This window comes from Eucyclogobius newberryi, unplaced genomic scaffold (genome assembly GCF_026437365.1).
Source record: "Eucyclogobius newberryi isolate DKJ021-1_F unplaced genomic scaffold, fEucNew1.0.hap1 SCAF_2, whole genome shotgun sequence".
NCBI classification, from domain to species: domain Eukaryota; kingdom Metazoa; phylum Chordata; class Actinopteri; order Gobiiformes; family Gobiidae; genus Eucyclogobius; species Eucyclogobius newberryi.
Genome location: NW_027315834.1, coordinates 19790024 through 19810597, shown reverse-complemented (window position 1 = coordinate 19810597; position 20574 = coordinate 19790024). Strand labels below are relative to the sequence as shown.

The 20574-nt window shown below is 40.8% G+C and overlaps 1 protein-coding gene across 1 annotated transcript in view; it reads right to left on the bottom strand.

Annotated features, from left to right (window-relative positions):
- The window catches only part of gfra2b (GDNF family receptor alpha 2b), a 65881-nt gene that overhangs the window by 15450 nt on the left and 29857 nt on the right, over positions 1 to 20574 (bottom strand). Inside the window, exons 4-5 of the mRNA XM_072454184.1 lie at positions 12702 to 12901; positions 11789 to 11976 (exon numbers count right to left, since the gene is read on the bottom strand). Coding sequence (XP_072310285.1) covers positions 11789 to 11976; positions 12702 to 12901 — 388 coding nt within the window. The remainder of the gene's footprint in view (positions 1 to 11788; positions 11977 to 12701; positions 12902 to 20574) is intronic.

Below are 20574 nucleotides of genomic sequence, written 5' to 3'. Positions count from 1 at the left end.
AGTCACCTTCAACAATGACAAATCCTGGTTCACACCAAAACTGAGGGAGTTGAGGCAGCAGAATTAGGCAGCGCACAGGGCCGGTGAAAGAGAGCGCTACAAAGATGCAAAGTATGGATTTAGCAGGGAGGCATCGAGAGCTAGATCTCAGTACAATACGCGTCTGAAGCAGCAGTTCTCAAACAGGCGCTCGTGCGGTGATCTTAATACCTGGCGGTATCTTTTGGGCATGGCGGTGACCAGCCGAAGCATGGCGGCCCGCCATGCTAAAACACCTCAGCAAGAACACTGCACCTCTGCCAACCCAACCCCGGTCCCCCCCTTCTCCCCCAACACTCTCACAGCTCAAGAACAGGATGTAAGCATGACTATTTCGGAAATCCAACCCCAAAAAGCTGCTGGACCAGAGGGTGTCACTCCTGGCACTTTAAGACACTGGCATTTTTAACACCTCCCTGGAGTCATGCCATGTCCCAGCCTGCTTCAAGTCGTCCATCATTGTCCCTGTCCCCAAGAAGCCCTGGATGACTGGACTTAATGACTACAGGCCTCTGGCGCTGACGTCTGTAGTCATGAAGTCAATTGAGCGCCTGGTCCTCCCCCACCTCAAGTCCTTCACCTTCCCCCTGCTGGATCCCCTGCAATTTGCCTACAGAGCCAACAGATCTGTAGACGACGCCATTAACCTGGCACTTCATCCTGCAGCATCTGGACTCCCCGGGAACCTATGCCAGGATCCTGTTTGTGGACTTCAGCTCTGCATTCAACACCATCCTCCCTGCTCTGCTCCAGGACAAGCTCTCCCAGCTCAATGTGCCTGACTCTACCTGCAGGTGGATCACTGACTTCCTGACAGATCAGAGGCAGTGCGTGCAGCTGGGGAAGAATGTCTCTGACACTCGGACTATCAGCACAGGATCTCCACAGGGCTGCGTACTTTCCCCCCTGCTCTTCTCCCATGTACACAAACTGCTGCACCTCCAGCCACGACTCCGTAAAACTGATCAAGTGTGTGGACGACACCACCATCGTCGGGCTTATCTCGGACGGGGATGAATCTGTCTACAAGAGGGAGGTGGACCGGCTAGTGTCCTGGTGTAGCGGTAATAACCTGGAGTTCAAGCCCAGAAGACAAGACCCCCCCTCAACATCACAGACTCCCCTATCACCACCGTGGACACCCTCTGCTTTCTCGGCACCACCATCACCCAGGACCTCAAGTGGGATCCCACCATAAGCTCCCTCATCAATCAGGCCCAGCAGAGGATGTACTTCCTGCGGCAGCTGAAGAAAGCCAAGCTGACAGCGGAGATGATGGTGCAGTTCTACACGGCCATCATTGAGTCCATCCTCACCTCCTCCATCCATGGCTGTGTGCACTCTGTTGAGAAGGTGATTGGCTGCAGACTTCCATCCCTGCAGGTCGGATCACAGTCGACCCGTCTCAACCTGGATATGGATTATTTGAGCTACTCCTCTCAGGCAGGAGGCTACGGTCCATCCGGCCCAAAACCTCTCGCATTTTCTTCCCCTCTGCCGTTGGACTCATGAACAATTCATAAACCTGTCACTTTGACTGATTTCAATCACTCACTGCACTATTCACTTTTTCCCTTTTTTATCCTTTATTAGATTTTAATTGTTTTTCTTTAACGCACACCCTTTTAGATTTTATATAGGTTGTTTTATTATGTTCATTGTTTTATTTTGCATCGAATCACCAAAGCAAGTTTCTATGTTGAGGTGAATTCTGTTCATTGGCAATGGCAATAAACCTTTTCTGATTCTGATTCATTTAACGCTACGGACGTAACAAATACTCCTGGCTCCTGGGCGGTGGTCAGGTGGGGATAATGGCGCGCGGCAAGGCGGTCGCGCAGATGGCAAGCGCTATCATTAAAATTTTATAATGGCAGTTTTTTTTTTTTTCTCCTATTTCTTCTTTTAAAGTCTGAAATCTGCGCCAAACAACAAGCTTTTACTGCGACAGGATTGGGTAGCCAAGTGTATCATTGATCATTTGATTAAATCAGATCACGATTCAATTTTAAAAAAGTCAAATAGCCCAGCAGTTTCAGGAGCCGCGGCACGGCCATATAGCCTCATGGCTAACCCTAACCCTGACTTTAACCCTAACCCTAACCCTAACCTTAACCTTAACCTTAACCCTAACCCTGACCTTAACCCTAACCCTAACCCTAACCCTAACCCTGACCTTAACCCTAACCCGGCGCGGTCAAATAGCCCAGCAGTTTCAGGAGCCGCGGCACAAAAAACCCATGCAGTTTTGGCCGCGCGCCGCGGCTCTGTAGACACTCCCTTAAAAAAAGCATGGTATGTGTTGAATTAGAGAATAGGATATTCTCCTGCTCCAGCTCCAAGCTTGATTAAAAAGGATGGCTTATGTCGGCAAAGGCCTCTAGTGTGTGTTCTGATTAAATAACTAAGAAGAATTAGAATATACTGAATATACATAAAACAGTGCAAGAACATAACCTTTTCCCCTCACTCAGAAAATTACACTGCATGTCACTGTTGTTTTTGTTGTTTAATTAATCTGCCTGTTTGCAGCTATTTAAAAACTTTTATAATCTAAAATGTAATTCCTCCTTCATCCAGTAGTGGTGCTAAGTAGAAAGGGTTTCAAAGGTTGTCCTTATAGCAAACAGTATACTGACAATATAAAGAATAACAGTTTTTGAATAAATACTAAATATTGTGACAACATAACTTTTGCCATTGACATTGCTGTTTTAATACTAGACACTAAGCTCTCATTCAATTTGCTCATGTTACATTGGAGTGAGATCCGACCAAAAAAAAACACATCTATTTATATGAAGTGGCAAATTACAGCTGGGAACATCAATTGAAGCAGACGGCACACCACATTTCAGTATATTAATAAAAATGACTTCCTTCCGAGACAGTTTATCGTTATAGAAGTGTGTCCTTCAAAGAGTTGGAAAATGCCGGAGAGGTTTTTTGCTCCACGAGATGAGGTCATAAGAATTATAGCAGAGCATGTTGTTTTTAATGTCAACTACTTTCACTGCAATCCTTCTTTCATCTTTTCAGCCTATTAACCAGCATGTGAAAAAAAGATTTTAATGAATTAAAATCAGATGTAATTATTGTCCCGATGTTGATGGAAAAGAAGCCTGTTCAGAAGTTACCAGTGAAAAGGAGTTTTTTTTATGTTTATTTGTGCTGAGAGTAAGTGCAGGCTAATTAAATCATTCAGTTCATTGCATTCCACAGTCACCAGAAACAGCTGATGACACTGGGGTCAGACGAGTTACACATCAACTTAATGGCTTTAATAGGCTGCACCAAATTACTGCACCCAAATAGCGATAAGATCCTTTAGCTATGTGTTTAAAGGACTAACACAGCATTTCCTGATTTACACCAATCGGTTTATTAATTATAGTGACTACAAAATAATAATTGTGAAAATATTTAAATCAAATGGTTATTGGAATAAGTAAAGAAAACCTTTTTATTTGGCTGTTTATGTCATAAAAAGGGGTTATTTACATATGAAAACTGTTTCCTGTTTTAGACAGAAGCAACAAAATGCAACAACCACAAACACTACAATCCCCACATACTCTACACTTCACAGTGAGTAGTGTAGCCTCCAAATCTGTCTGTTTGTGTTTTGCATCAGCGCTGCTTGTCCTCTTAAAGAGAGGGGGACATCACTCAGGGCCTGATGCAGGTGTGGAAGAATGACTTCTGTCCAAAGCTGTTTCTAAAAGTGGTACTGGGAGCTGCTCTTGTGAGCTCAATCTTGTTCAGGTATGTGTTTGCTGATGGGGTTAAGGTACATACCTAATATATTATGATATCAAATCATATTTTTCCCCCCAAAATAATCATAATACTAAAATTGGATATGTGAGATATGTAATCATTGTTTTTTAGTATAATTGTTGCATTTTGCTTGCATGAATTATAATAACTATTTTCACTATTGTCGGCTTCAGTTAAGATAAGATAAGATAAGATAAGATAATCCTTTATTGTCCCACATGAGGAAATTTCATTGGTGCAACGCAGGTAGATACAGAGGTAGATACAGAAGAAAAGAACAGATAGGAAGTCTGAAAAACACTTCCAGTAGAAAATCTCCTATAAATAAAACTCCCATAGACAAATAAATAAATACATAATAGAGTTATAAAATAGTTATAGAGAACATTATTATTGATCACATGTGTCAACAATATTTTGCCCTTTAAACTCTTTTGATGGATTTGGGTTATTGCAGTTTTTGGGTGTTGCTCTGACCCAATTGTATTGAAATTCATATGCTTGCTTAAACCTGCTTAAACTACTATATTTCTCCTTTTCTCTTGTTGTGACACATATATTTGGCTTCTTAACATCATCAATCAATCAATCAATCAATCAATCAATCAATCAATGCACCTTTCTTTATAAAATTCTTAACAACACTCAAGGTGACCAAACGGCTCACAATAAAAATCTTGTTCCTGGTCAGACAACATGGGCTTTGGAGTGCAACCTCGTCAACTTCAGCCTGGGCTCTTTTTATGGTTGTAGACATAGCTCAATGTTCTGTTTTCGTTCAAATTTTGTTTGTTATTTAAAATGTAGTTTGATGTCAGCAATTTACTGGTTATATTCTGATTACGAAAAGTATTTATTGTGTGTTAAAAGCAAATAATAACTCAGTCATGTATTTACACAAAGACCAGCTTCCTCTCACCTAAAAGCTTCCTATTTGCTCACTCTGTCTTCCTAAAAATAGCAGTGTTTTCCTTCTGGACAAATTTAACAAAACAGATCATTCCTACACTGATGAAAAGAGACACACTATTTCCAGTCTTTACGGTGTTAGAGTCAAAGTTAGTTTGAAACATAGTCTTTGTCAGAAAAGATAGTTGCTCTTGACAGCCCGGGAGACTGGACAGAATTTGTGCTCTTTTACTGAGGAAGTCTAGTCTCTCAAAACTCCGACAAGCACTTTCATGATCGTGCACTCCTCCTCTCTGACACGGTTTCAAGGAGAGACAGCCTGACAAAACTATTCATGCCATTAGATATGTGAGACAATCTGAAAGGAACAGAGTGGAGGTGGTTTGTGTAGCTCTGGGAATTTCACCACTGTCTTTCAACCTGCTTTTCCCTTTGGTGCATGCACAAGGCTGAGATTTTCAAAATGAGTTATCTTTCAAGCTTATTTAACCTTTTTAGTATCAGTCATGAAAGAAATAGCATTAACCCTGGTAACTGCACTTAAATGGCAGTTGCATGACATACCTGGGCATCTTGTAAAATGTGCCGTTTAACACACACTCACATAAAGATGCTGAAGCTTACCTAAAGAAGCTCTTTATTTCCTTTACCAATACCTTATTTGGGATTAATTTTTACAATGGCTTTTTTATTTTCTGATCAAATCCTCTATAATACAAAACTGAGAACACTGGCAGATGAGCCATTTTAGCTGTAGTTAAAACTGTATGCAATAATCAAATATAACTATTTTAATATTCAGGAATACATATTTATTTGTTTATATATTATGAAACCCCATTAGCTTGCTCATCATCCTGGGGTCCTGATTAAAAATCAAGTGTACAGTACAACGTACATTGTCATAAAACATAGAACATACATAACAGTACAACAATTATAAATTACGATGGAGTATAAGGCCAACCCAAAAAAGATTAAAGTCGAAGCCAGAAAAAAGTTGTAAATAACGAGAATAAACTTACAATTTAACAAGAATAAACTCATAATTTAACAAGAATAAACTTGGCCCGGGTCCGATACGCGCTTCACTTTCAGCACCACGGCCAGGATGTAAATGGCGCTTGACTTGAATGAGTTAAAAGTTAAGACAAAAGCGCACAATAGATGTCGATCTTTATAATGTGGGCCTTTTAGACATCACAAATATTCATTTCCCCCTGTCAGGTCCTGGACACTGCAGGACACTGACCGCGCTCAGAGCCACAGCAGGCGAGGGAGTCTCGGACCATTTTCACCAATAATCTGCTCCCTCGACTTCTGCCTCTTCACCCTTCTAAACTTTGTACAAAGTCACTGTTCATATGAGTTTTTGTGAGCATAGGTTTTATATCAGAGCACTACGGGCTGGTGGAGCTGCAGTGCCTCACAGTTGGGATATATGTGTAAAATGATGTAGTCCGGTGTTGGGTGCACTTGTGTTGTTGGAGATGCGCTCATGCCATGGCCATAAGCACAATAAGTCTTTATAGTTTCCTCTCATTGCAGTCATCTGCCTGGGTTACAGGGGTGTGTTAGGCTGTAGTTGTGTTATTCGGCTGTAAGAGGTGGAATGAGTATGGATGATGGCGTGTGCGTAAAACATCACTTTTTGGCTGTGCCAAACATGATCCAGGCGTCAGGAGGAGCTGAGTGGAAGCGCAGACTGCAGACAGCTGTTTTGGGTTCTGTGTGTTTTACTGAGTTTGTCCAAGGGCTGACAAAAAGGTTAGAATCTGTGCATGAAACTTAAGTGCACACAATGAGAATGTAAGAATAGTGATTGTGCGCAAAGTGCCCATGTCAAAAACAACTTAGAGGAGCAGAGAATGTGTGAATATAAGAGCGAGGCTCCTCCTCCTGTCTGCGGGCTCCTCCTCCTGTCTGCGGGCTCCTCCTCCTGTCTGCGGGCTCCTCCTCCTGTCTGCGGGCTCCTCCTCCTGTCTGCGGGCTCCTCCTCCTGTCTGCGGGCGGCTGTGGCACAGATCACGGCTGGTGTTTGAGCCCATGGTGCACTAGGGCTATGCCATGGAGAAAGTAAAGCATTTATCCAACAGTTTGTGAATGACGCGTAACAGGAAAGGTGCTGCAGTGTCTTGTCTTGTAATCAGCGCACACTTAAGACATCGTCTTAAAGGTCAGGAAAAACTTTAACATCTATTGCAGGCTTTTATGTAGTTGTAAGATGTTTACTCATCCAAGCCTGTTCTTTGCGTCCTGGCCGTGGTGGCCCTTTGACTCGGAACATTGACACCGGCCCATAAACTACGACTTTATTCTCATAAATGTATGACTTTATTCTCGATAAATTCTTAGTTTATTCTCGTTAAATTATGACTTTTTTCTGGCTTCGACTTTAATCTCATAAGATTGTGACTTTTATGTCGAAATGTAATAACTTTATCCTCGTAGTGCCCCGCATTTTTTATTTTTTTGGTTGGCCCTTATACTACGTCATAATAAATAACAATAAATAGTACAAAGGTATCTCATGTTATTGATTAAATCATATTAAAAATATGCAAATGTGGCTGATCTCTCAACATTTTATTCCAAAGTAATTAAGTCTTTGGACGTTGTAGTACCAAGTCTGCAGTAGAGGCACGCCGAGTTCAATAGAATGAGTTTGACTCACATATTTAATTTTCTCAAAACAACAATGTGGTTTATCAGTCGTAATAGTTTTCTTTTATTAATATCAATAGGTTATTTTATAACCTTTTCTGGAGCTGTGGCTAAGGAAATGTGAAACTAAATCAAACTAAGAAGATCAGGCTATAATTATTATGGTGATTTGGTGACACAAATGGCAAATAAATATTGCCCATACTCATTGTGATTTTGACTCTTAAAGAGTGTGAAGTGACTCCATCCCTCCACATGTGAAACACTGTAGGTGAAACTGCACTCATTACATCTTCAGCTTGAAATAAAAAAAAGCTTTGGTCACAAAAAATTCAACCCTCTCAGTGGGTCATTATATGTTACTCGTGGCAAAGGGAACATTTAATTATACTGTGTGTCAGTCATTACAGCCCTCGAGCACTGGTCCTGGCTCTGCACAGTCATGGATGAGATGCTGAGAGGCTGTACGACTCTTCAGACCTGCAGGATTCCTGTCGTTATGCTGCTCCAGTCTCCACTGGAGGTTAATGGAGGCTAAACTTGTGTGAACATCCTTAGAATTTTCTTTATACCCAATATAATGTGATTCACACCGTGTGCTGACAGGCCAATTTCTGTCCAAACAGGTCGTTGTTGTCCAACTCGAGTAAGTGTATTTATTTTATTTTTGTTTAGTTTTTTTGTAATAGAATTTTCTGTTCCTTTCTTCCTAGAGTATTGATTTATGCCTTTGACTTCTCTGTGTGTTGTAGGTGCATATTCACTCAATAACATACTGCTCTCCAGTACAGATTTAGCTTTCTTTGTTCAAACAGCACTATATAGTAAAACAGTACAACAAAACACAGTGCATCCACAGGAGAGACCAGGCAGACTTGTTTCTAATTCCACCTCTAAAGCACAGGCTGTCAGAGGGCTTAGAAGGATGTTCTCAACACTGTACAGATCATCTCAGCACAACAACAATACAATAACAGAGTGTCTTTTACGAACTGAATCTTAACTGCTTCAAAATCGAACCATAAACATTCATTAATTTTATTTATACAGGGAAAACCCAATGAGAAAAGTTATCTTTTTCATGAGTACCCTGTTAAAACGCAACACAAAATAAACAACAAACAAAACACAAATAAAACATTCAATAAAATTAACCAAAAACACATTTACACATACAACATGAGGTAAAATTATATAAAATAAATGCATTGGCACAGTGGGCAGTCCTTTAAAATCATTAAAAGGCATAAAATTATTTAATTCAAAATTGCCTGTCTTTGTGTTGATATGATGGGATTGTAAGATCCTGAGACTTCAAATGGGGAATATTTGACCTGAGATGCAATAAACCTGATAAATAATCAGGCAAAATGCCAACTAGGGCCTTGTACACAGACAAAAGTGCTGTTCTCTTCTTGCATCTAATGATTGCCATTAAACCTTAGAATATAATTCACTCATCATGAAAACAACATCAAAGTATATGACCACATACAGGGGAGTAAATAAAACTGCAACAGTTAAAAGTAATTAATCTAACGCAAACCACACCAAACATGGATAAGGGTCTTTCCTGTAGTGAAAAACGCAGCACCACAAAAAACAGACAACAGAACATTGTTCCAGATAAACTGTTGGTACAGAGACAAAAGGCACGACTAGCACTCTACCTCATAGCTTAATCCACGCCTGACATTTACCGTAACTAGATTTGTTTTGTGCTTGATGGTAGAGCAGGACAGTTCCTACATCTGTTCCACCTTCCTTCAACACACCATTTAATCATTGTTACATATTGTCATCAAGTACAGAATATACAACTACTACATTTGCTTGGTAATTCAAAGTCTGCACTAAACTACAGCGTTTTAATAGAGTTCAGTGGATGCAACCTCATTTCTTGAGTATGACTAACAAAACCCTGAACATAATCTCTGATAGGGTTTGTAAATACTACACAGTTTAGAGAAACAGTAAAGACATTTGATATGTTTTGGCTCATAGGCTTTATTAGACAGGACAGTTCAACCACTCTACCACACGTAATTTGCATTCACATTCACTCAGGGAATTTATAATGAACTAGAGCAGTGGGAGTCAGGCCAAGTTCAACCGCAAAACTACTCCATTCAAAATTGCATGAATGGAGGCAAGAGATGACATCAAATACAATTTGCTGATTTGGGGGAAACAAATACCCTCAAAAATACCCTGTGATTTTGCAAGTTCTTCAACTTAGAAATTATGGAGGGGTCTGAAATATTCATTGTAGCTGCATTTCCACTGTGAGAGACTATCTAAAATCTATAAATAATGTATTTGTATGTTATTGCGGCAAATAAGTATTTGAACACCTTCCAATCAGTAAGAATTCTGGCTCTCAAAGTCCTGTTAGTCTGCCATTAAAAAGTCCTCCTCTACTCCACTTTTTATCTAAATTAGTAGCACTTGTTTGAGCTCATTAGCTACATAAAGACACTGTCCACCCCACAATCAGTCAGACTCCAACTACAACCATGGGCAAGACCAAAGAGCTATCAAAAACCACCAGAGACAAAATTGTAGACCTGTAGGTCCACGGGGCAATTGACAAGCAGCTTTGTGAAAAAAGGTCAACTGTTAGAGCAATTGTTAGAAAATGGAAGACGCAAAAAATGACTGTCAATCTCTCTCGGACTGAGGCTCCATGCAAGATCTCATCTTGTAGAGTATCAATAATGATGAGAAAGGTGGGGAATCAGCCCAGAACTATGGGAGGAGCTAGTCAATGACTTCAAGAGAGCTGGGACCACAGTTTGAACGGTAATACTCTACGTCGTCATGGTTTTAAATCATGCATTGCACAGAAGGTTCCCCTGTTTAAGTCAGCAGATGTCCATGTCATGGGAGAAAGTCATGTGGTCAGATGAGAACAAAATAGAACTTTTTGGTATAAATTCCACTTGCCTTGGAGGAAACAGAGGGATGAGTACATCCCATGAACACAATCCCTACTGAGAAGCATGGGGGAGGAAACATCATACTTTGGGTGGGCGTTTCTGCACAGGGAACATGATGACTGCACGCTATAAAAGAGAGAATGAATGGAGCCATGTATTGTGAGATTTTGGGTAACAACCTCCTTCCATCAGTCAGAGCATTGAAGATAGGTCGTTATGAACCAAAGCACACAGCCAGGACAACAAAGGAGTGGCTCCATAAGAAGCATTGAGTGGCCAACCCAGTCTCGGTGGGCCATTTGCAGCAATAACATACAAATATATTATTAACAAATCATACAATGTGATTTCCGTAGTTTCTTTTTTACCTTTTGTCTTTTGTCTAGTTGCTGGATAAAGTGTGGTTGCCAAATATCCCACTATTATCGCATGTTTTGGGGGCACTGTTCATAATTATTGTGTTGAGATGAACAAATCACTGTAGTCTGTTTTTAGTATTAGCTTCCACTTGACTTTAGAACTAAGTATCTGGGCTTCAAAACGTCTAACATGAACACAATAAATGGATTTTGAACTGGACATAATATACTCTGTAGGTTTTTCTGGACAACTAAAGCTTTGTATTGTTCTTTTCTCTATCCCCCATCTATACACTCACTCACTCACTACGTTTACACGCATACCAGGCAAACTGGACAACTGGCCTTGTCCAAATTCTTGATTAGAATTTAAAAATCCTCATATTCCTGCTGCATGTAACAGTGCAGTCTGACCACACTCAGAGCAGAATAGAGAAAGGTATTCAACTGCACCAAGTAGAAAACTGAAATATTAGTGTTTGAACTTATTTTAGATCAGCAGAGATGATGTAAACATCCACCTCAAACTAGCTTGCTTTTGTTTTTTACATTCTGTCTCAAAATCTAACATAATTTGTTCTTGGCGCAAAGACAAATTGACCTTGGTTGTTTAGAGCACTCTGAGCTCTCTGTACCTGATTGATCTTAATCTGAACTTTCTGTTCCTCTCTCATAGCTCCACTCAAAAGCCACATAAATTAAATTATATTTTATCACAAAAGCTGAGGTATTAGACTGGTACTTAAATCAAACATGATGTTGTGACAGTATATAGCCCTTCATCATTAAACATTTCATTAGTTCTCTCAGCTGAAGATCAATAGTGAAACAAGAGTCGTGTGTGTGTGTGTGTGTGTGCGTGTGTGCGTGTGCGTGTGCGTGTGTGTGTGTGTGTGTGTGCGTGTGCGTGTGCGTGTGTGTGTGTGTGTGTGTGTGCGTGTGCGTGTGTGCGTGTGTGTGGGTGGGTGTGTGTGTGCATGTGTGTGCGTGCATGTGTGTGCGCGCGCGTGTGTGTGGGTGCGCGTGTACGTGCATGTGTGTGTGTGTGTGTGTAGTTTGTGTAATAGTAGTTGGTGTAACAGACAGAGCGGCGCTGACCTGCACAGTGCGTCGGAGCGGCAGAGCTGCTGCTGTTCCAGACAGCTGGGCTTGTGCCTCTCCTGGTGGGAGCAATCGGGGATGATGGTGCGTCTGCGCCTCTCTGCACAGGCCTGGTCCTGGCAGGAGCAAAACAGCAGGGGATAGCTCAGCTCCCATGACACCCGCTCGAAAAACTGACGCAGGGCCTGCAAGCAGAGGACAATGATTTCAAGGCCATAAGCTGTAACTCTTCAGGACTTAACATTGGACTCACAGATTGTGATTGTCTATCACATGATTGAACAATCATAATAATTATTGAAATAAATACAAATATTTACACAATTAAACATGATTTAACAAAGCTGGTCACACAAGTATTGGACAGTTTGAAGGAATCTTGTTTTGAAACTTTTTGAGGACTTTTGCCAATTTCGTAGAAATAACATTTTAATTTAAATTAATATACGATAAGATAACCTTTATTTTTCCCACATTAGTGAAATTACAGTGTTGCAAAACAGATTAGGCACAGAAGTATAATAATAAAATAATTGTTAATTGATATGGTACAGTCCCAATTTTTCATCACTCTGAAACCAATTCACTTTATTCTGCCCCGTCCTCTTATTGCCACAGATCAGCACTTCCGTTGTAATCGCACTTCTGGTCAAATGGGAACTCCATTGGCTTAAATGGAGAACGAGGAAGTTTTGCCGCAAATATGCTATAAAGTAGATTGATTTGTATAAAATGTCCAATGTTCATGTGACCAACAAGTAACAATGCAACGATTGCGTGGGCGGCCAGAAAACTGCTTATTAGTCTGTGTAGAACTTATTTTCTCTCCAGGGCAGCAGCCCTGTGTTAACTAATACAACCGGAAGGCAGATTACATCATATGGTGGCGCCCATTTTAAATGTCTCATACCTTTTGGCAGCGTTTTCGGCTGCAGGGCTCCTGATTCGACAGAGAATTTTGAGGGGGTGTGGCCTTAGAGCAGATGGTGGTGTAACTGGAGCGCAGTCGTTTACAGGTGTCATTGAGATTACAGGCTTTAGCAGCATCCAGACAGGGGTTACAGGGTTTCCCTGCTTCAGAGCAGGGGCTGGCCTTCTGAAGAGATGAGTCTGGTGAGACAGAAACCACTAAATTCACACATGTCATCAGATATCAGACTTCTTTGCTTATTATCATAAAATAAGTGTACCCATCAAGCTGTATCATTTAACTTATTTCAGTTATTCCCCTCTTAATGTTATGGACATGTAGTGGCCAGGAGCCTCTCACGTCCCATGTAAATGAAAGTGAATATTGACACATTATGACACATTATGTGACACATTATGCCTCGTGAGCAGCAGAGACTTTTCATTGAAAGCTCCACACAGCTTCTTTCTTGGCAGATGACCTTGGCCATTGCTCTAATTAATGTCAGGTCTGTGTAAAAAATAGTAAGAAACGCGAGTTACTGAATCAAACCAAACAGCTGCTTGTGCCATATATTATTCATTTTAAAAAGAGCAATAATGTTTCATATGTATTGCTTAGCAACATTACTTGCTATGGCTGAACCAGTTTATCACCAGGTGTGAACTAGAGGAATAATGCAATGTAAAGCGTCTTTCAGTGCCCGAATGTATTATCACTAGAATTATGTAGAAGCACAATTATTACAATTAGAAATATAATAATCATATTGATCTGAATATAATCCTATTTTGACACTGTAACTGAGATCCTTGTGACTTCAAGTTCTATTGATTAAATCTGGAGCAAAGCACAGGACTGCTTAAAGTGTAAATGACAAGTAAGACCGATTTCACTAAAATGTCACCTCATTATATTCAATATTTTACTTAGTTCGACAAGTTTGGTGAAGTTTATAATTTGATTGAACATGGGTGGCAGATAGAGGTAATTCTACGTTTACTCACTGTAAACAAGGGCCATCGCTTGAAGTCAATATGACAGGTTGTTATGTTTTTCTAATTATGACTTACTTTGGTGTGATAAAACCTGTGGTAAATATTTATCATGGTTTTAAATCTCTGAAGTGACCAAAGTTTTAAACGATATTGCTATTGCATTAGACAGTCATGAAGAATGTGCTACTGTTTTTGTTGATTTGTCAAAGGCCTTTGATTGAGCGTCTGCTTATGATACAGACACTATATGTTCTTGTATTTTAGGATTGTAGGATTTTTGACACGTTTCAACTCCTTAACACTTTCACCAACAAGTTATACCTCTTTACGATCGCTTTCACCGTCTTAGGAGGGCTATTGCTTTAGACATTTTTACATACCAGAATATTTTTCAGTATTTGCAAAAGTAAATTGCTAATGCTAATGCTAACACTAATGCTAGCGTCTCTACAGGGAGAAGTGGGTGCAGCCGGGTCACAAAGGCTCTCTCTCCCTTTCTCCGTGCTTAGGTCTGCGTTCAGCACAATCTTGCAATTTGTCAGGACAAACAACTATTTGAGTCGCAAACTACGCAATCATCAACTGCGAATTACTGAGCGCCATTGGTATGCCGCAAAACGCAGCAGAAAACATGGACGGGCGGGAAGGCTGAATATTTTTCAACAAATGTTGAAAATTTTCAACAACATATGTAGTACTCTGACACACATGTGTTACACACATGCAGTGTGTAACATATGTGTGTCAGAGTACTGTTGTTGTTGTTGTTGTTGTTGTTGTTTTATGGCGGTTGGCATCCAATTGTTGCATTACCGCCAGACTTTATTCCTCAGACTTTTCCGAGTCCTCAGACTGTCGTAGTCCGTAAAAGAACTCCTTCCATTGCTTTGGTGTTACAAAGCCCATGAGGTCATGATATGTCTTTGTGACTAGAATAGTTGTTGTGTCAGAGACCAACAAAGTCTGAGGAATAAAGTCTGGCGGTAATGCAACACTTGGATGCCAACCGCCATAAAACAACAACAACAACAACAACAACAACCGGCTTTATTCCAGGGAGACTCTTCTTCATCTTCCTCTCCTTCTTTGACGTTCAGTGCTTCCACCGTACAGCTTTATTCTTTAGGCTTCATTCCATAGGCTTTAATATTTCCACTGATGTCGCTGCTTGGTAGCCGTGCGTCTACGAGACTGGGCGAGGACAGGAGACCACCCCCACCCCCATCTCGTCACTCTGATCACCCTGACTCCCCAAAAGCAGACCCCCATCACTCCGACTCCCATTTAGCGCCTTTAGCCTGTTTTCTATATCTGCCCAATCAAGCTCCTTTGTTCCAAGGAATCTCCCTGCAGCTTTAGCAATGATCCTGATCCTTTCAGTTCTGCTTTGAGTCTGAGCAGCACAGTTTACAACATCCACCATAAAGAGTACAAAATCCTCTCTATCCACAACCAGGGTATTCTCATTAATTCTGGAACCTGCACACTTGGGACCTCCACTCTTGAAACCTTCACACCTCTTGGGAGCCACGCTGGCCTTTCTCATTTCGCCCTGGCTGGGAGCCAGGTATTTACTCTAAACTCGTTACTTGAAACTTTCTTGACTGCATCTGCATAGGATATACCTTGAGAGACCTTTATTTTATGCACCTCAGCAGCTCTTTTGCTAAACCTGCATCCCCCGTAGGCAGAGCTATGTTCTTCCCCACAGTTACAGCACTTCAGTTTTGCTCCCACGTCACACTTCCCATAGTCGTGATCTCCTGCACATTTACCACATCTTTGCCTCCCTCTACAGACCGCTGCAATATGCCCAAAGCGCTGGCACTTAAAGCAACGCAGGGGCGGTGGAACATATGGCCTAACGTCATGGCACATGAACCCAATGAACACCTTACTAGGCAGGCACCTCCCTTCAAGTGTTACCATTACCGACAAGCTGTCACATCTTACCCCAGACCGGGTCACCTTCAACCGCCTAGCGTCCACCACCGTAGCTCCAGTCAAATTCTCCTTAACTTCATCCACAGACGTCGCCGTAGGGACACCTACGATAACTCCTCTGACCGTGTTTCTTTCAGCATCAGACACAAGAATATCCTTTCCACCCAGACGTTTAGTTCCAATCGCCTTCCGTTGCTGAGCCGCGTCCTTGCACACGACCAGCAGCGAGCCATCTCTAAGGACACTCGCACTCTTGATCACTCCCACAGCTACAGTTAGGCTCTTTGACAATGCCACTGAATTCCACTCCTTAAAGGATGCACTGTCCTGTGCAAGCTTTATGATCACCTTACAGTCTCTGCTCTCACCCCGGATATCAATAGCTTCAGCCTCATCCTGCTGCTCATTCCCAGAACCCTCGGACGAGCTAAGGGACTTTTTACGTTTCCGGGCACGTGCAGCCAGAAAAGGCTGCTCCTCCACGCCGTCCAGAACGTCTTCGACCACCGATCCACTCTCCTCCGCCATCTCCCGTCTCTCCCAGACCGGGTCACCTTCAACCGCCTAGCGTCCACCACCGTAGCTCGTGGGTCTGTCCTCTCCTTCTTCAGCTTAAACAAACTAGTACTGGAGCTAAAGAGACTTTAAAGTTTAAAGAATATTCTTTATTCTTTAGACATTATTCTAAAGAATAAAATCTTTGTGTGTCTGCATTCTTGCCCCTGGGGGCGCGGCGCCGGGCCGTGTGGATCCACGAGGCAAGCTCCATTTCATTAGAGTTTGGGCCGAGCCGATCGCGTCTATCTCCCCATGTGGGACTTTCATCAATGTTCAGGGGGTCAAAAATGCCCAAGTATGAACATGAAGAATAGGAATAATAGGAATAAGAAACCAGGGGAAGAACAACAGACTTGATGAACATTCCATTCCATGGCTCGAGCCAAACAAGAATAAAGTATTTACTAAGATAAGATAAGATATTCCTTTATTGTCCCACATGGGGAAATTTCATTGATGCAACGCAGGTAGATACAGAGGTAGACACAGAAGAAAAGAAAAGATCACTTATAGGAAGTTTGAAAAACACTCTCAGTAGAAGATCTCTTATAGACCATGTCAAACTTTGCGTTTTCCTTAGGATGTCCGCCGGGATAACGTGACGATCTCCGGCTAAGACGACGATACTCCGCAGTTTCATGAGTTCTTCCTTTGTGTAAACACGCACCGGTGCCGGCCGGGGGGGCGCGGGGGGGCCGGGGGGGCACGGAGCCGAGGCACTACACACATGAAGCGCTTTTACACAAGAATGCAGACACTCCCAATGGCTTCAGCCATTGCACATTATCTAGTTCAGTAGATCATTGTATTCACTTGGATCGTCTGGATACTCTTGGGTTTGATAGAAATAAAAAAAAAAATGTTTTGCAGATTACCTCACAAATAGAGCTCAAGCTGCTTCTGTTGATGGCTTTCAATCTGAATTTTCTTACCTTAATAAAGGTGTTCCACAAGGCACAGTAGCATCCACTTGTATGCAGATGATGCAATTCTGAATGCTAAGGCACCTTCTTGAGCTTAATTGATTCAAAATATTCAAGAAGATTTTCATGCCATCCAACAAAACTGTATTAATTTTAAATTGTTAATACATTCAAATAAGACAAATTTTATGCTACTCTCCCAAATACACTCTAGTAACCATGTATAGTGTAGAAGCCACACATGCCTCTTTAATTGTAGCAAACAGTTCATCCAGGCTACATTTCTTTCAGTTCTAGATTATGGTGATATTATATATATATGCATTCTACAGCAAGAAGAGAACCGCACTGCCTTTTTAGGCTCTAGTTGGCAAGTTTTCTGCATCTGAGGTCAAGTTGTCACCGCTTGAGGTCTCAGGACATTTTTGTCTTACAGACACATTGTGTTAACACAGAGACAGGAAAAAAGGACTTCAGCAATGCCAGTGCACTTATTTTATTTACCGTAATTCATCTCCTAGTGTGTAAATGTGTTTTATGTTTTTGTTAATTTTATTGAATGTTTAAATTGTGTTTTATTTGTATATCCTGTAATTGTTTGTTGCTTATTCTGTGTTTTAACAGGATACCCATGAAAAAGACAACTTTCTCCATTGGGTATTCCCTGTATAAATAAATAAAATGAATTCATGAAGTTGCAGGTTTTTTTTTTACATTTTGAAAACAAATCTTTAAAATTACAGAACATAGTGCTGAGTTCTAAAACAGAATCCCTTTTCCTACAGTATTTCATCAATATACGACGACGTCCCATTGAAAACACATAAATTACACTGAACTGATACAATTTTCTGACTGTTTAAAAACGCTCATTCAACTAAATACAGGTGTCAAATTATAACTATTATGTAATTTATCTGAATTTTGGCTCTTGTTTACAATATGGTTGCTTGGTGACAGTTGTTAAATTACCTCTACCTATGTCATATTTGCTGCCCATGTCCAACCAGGAAGTACAATTATAAACTTTACAAACATTGTCAAACTGGGGAAAAATATAAATATGACTGATTGACTCATCTCTGTGTATATAATATAATAAGGCAGAAAAAACAAAAACATTTTTAGGAGTCTGTCTGGAAAGCCTGTTTGTGATGTTTTGACTAGGGCCACAATGCACCCTTGCAACGCCGGCAGAAAATGAAGGGGATATATTCTGCGAGGAAAAATAGGAGGTGTCATCAAGTCGAAATGTCATGTTTTTGTATATTTGGAGTAAAACATTTTAAACACTGCCACTGTAGGTAAACAACATCCAAAATTCAACAAGCTAACTCAAGAAATATTTAAAAGCAGGATGAAACTGGTTTGAATTAAGGAAAAAGCAAACATTAGAAAGCCAAAACTACAAAACAAGGGCCTCTGAGCCCTCGGTGATGATTGTCTCCCAGCGTGTAGAGTTTACAGGCAGAGATGTGTATGCGGACTTCTTATGCGTAACCATGTGATATCCTGATGCCCTGCCATGAGCTCAGTCCGTTTCCCCGTTGATTGGAGTGTATGTCCTCGAGATGGGCTTGTGCCAATTTAACCAGACTAAACCAAGATCAGGTCCAAGACAACAAGGATGCATGAGTTGCATGCAGCACAGCACGGTTACGCACAGCTGGACACCTGAGTGCTCAGTGGGATGCTGCGTGGTCCGATCGTACGTGCAGATCTCGTGTTGGGCTGTCTGTGCCAGTTTTACACAGACTAGGACAAGAATTTTTGGTGAATGTGACGTGACGGTTGGGATTTCTCCGGTTTCCCAAATAGACGTTCCTCTCTAAGCTGAGCACATGCAAGTCTGTACGGATCAGACTGGTTCAGACCCCGCAGTAACAGTAACGCCAGAGGTGGAGGTGTCCAGCAAAGAGTTTTAAGAGCTGAGTGAGTAACAGCACTCACCTGTTTAGGAGTGGGAGAAAATAAAATTGGACTGTATTCATTATTCTATAACTTATAATTTGTGTTATTCATGCCCATGAAGGTTGTTTTATTATTATTTCCTCCATATGGGGATAGTAACACAACTCCAGTGCAATAGTTTTGAAGTTTATTAGTTACGATTCTGGTTATTCATATAATGCACCAGACCATGTTTAGAATTCCACGCCCTGCGCTGTCATCAATTGCGCTGATGCACTATGTCAGGAAATGAGCTCCGCAACGCTCAAGTTAACCTAAAACCGGGTGCAAAACATGGCCCAATGTCTTCTAAAACCACAAAGAATTGCCTCTAACTAAAGTCTAAAACAACAGTAGAATTTTAACTTGTTTTGTAGTGGCTGCACAGCAGAACATGCTAATAGTTTTACATTGTATGACACCGTTTGCTTTGATGGTAATGTGAAGTCAACAGTGAGATGCAAAGACAATGCATATGTGAAATGTGTGAAGCCGAGATGGTCATGGCTCATTAGCGTCAGCAGGATATGTTTTGTAAATAAACCAGTAATGTGCGTCCTCATGTGATGCATGATGAATACAACAGTAGGAAGTATACACATAATCTCTCTCTCTCTCACGCACGCGCATGCACGCACACACACGCGCACGCGCACACGCACACAGACATCACACACACAATGATAATGGTCTGGGAACTAAACTCTTGTTGAATCAAGGTGCATGCAGGCCAAGCTCATAACAAGCACTGATGACAAAAATGTATCTGGATTAGTAACCCAAATAAGACAATTGCTTGGATCAGTAAAAGACCAATATTGAATTTTGAATTGAATCTTTAACACAACATGTGGAAGATAATGGTCATGGAGTATATTTAGCATTTTTTTTGAAGATTTCATCTTACTCTCACAGCCTTCAGTTCATACCTCTTTTAATGATTTAGTTCAAATGACAATTGAAATTACACAGACAATGGAAAGATTGTATGAAAACAACACAAAAAAAAACGTACTGAATTAATTAAAAATGTGCAAGTTCTTTCATTCTGTATTTTGGTCAAATTTGTAAAAGAAAATATTTATTTGTTATTTTTACTCTTACTTTAATAACTTATACTTATTTTGAGTGTAGCTCCAAAAGAAGATGTTGTGAGTGGATTTTGTTTCTTAAAATGAAAAAAATAGGTGAATACATTTATAGTATCACAAAAAGCAATTCCAATACAGTCTTTTTTTCATGTCTTCTGTGAAGGTTTAAATAGAGCAAGCTTGAAACAGCAACTGAACAACATTGAAACTACTTGTTTGAGCAGGCATCGATGCAGATAATATATATTTTATTGATTGCTGGGCCTGCATTGCATGTTCTCTATGTGAATAAATACACATTACAATCTCATATATGACAAAGTTGGACCTTTTTTTTAAAAACAAACTTTAGAAAGGTCAGGATTTATTGAAGTACAAGATCACATGAAAATAGTAAAACAAACTACTT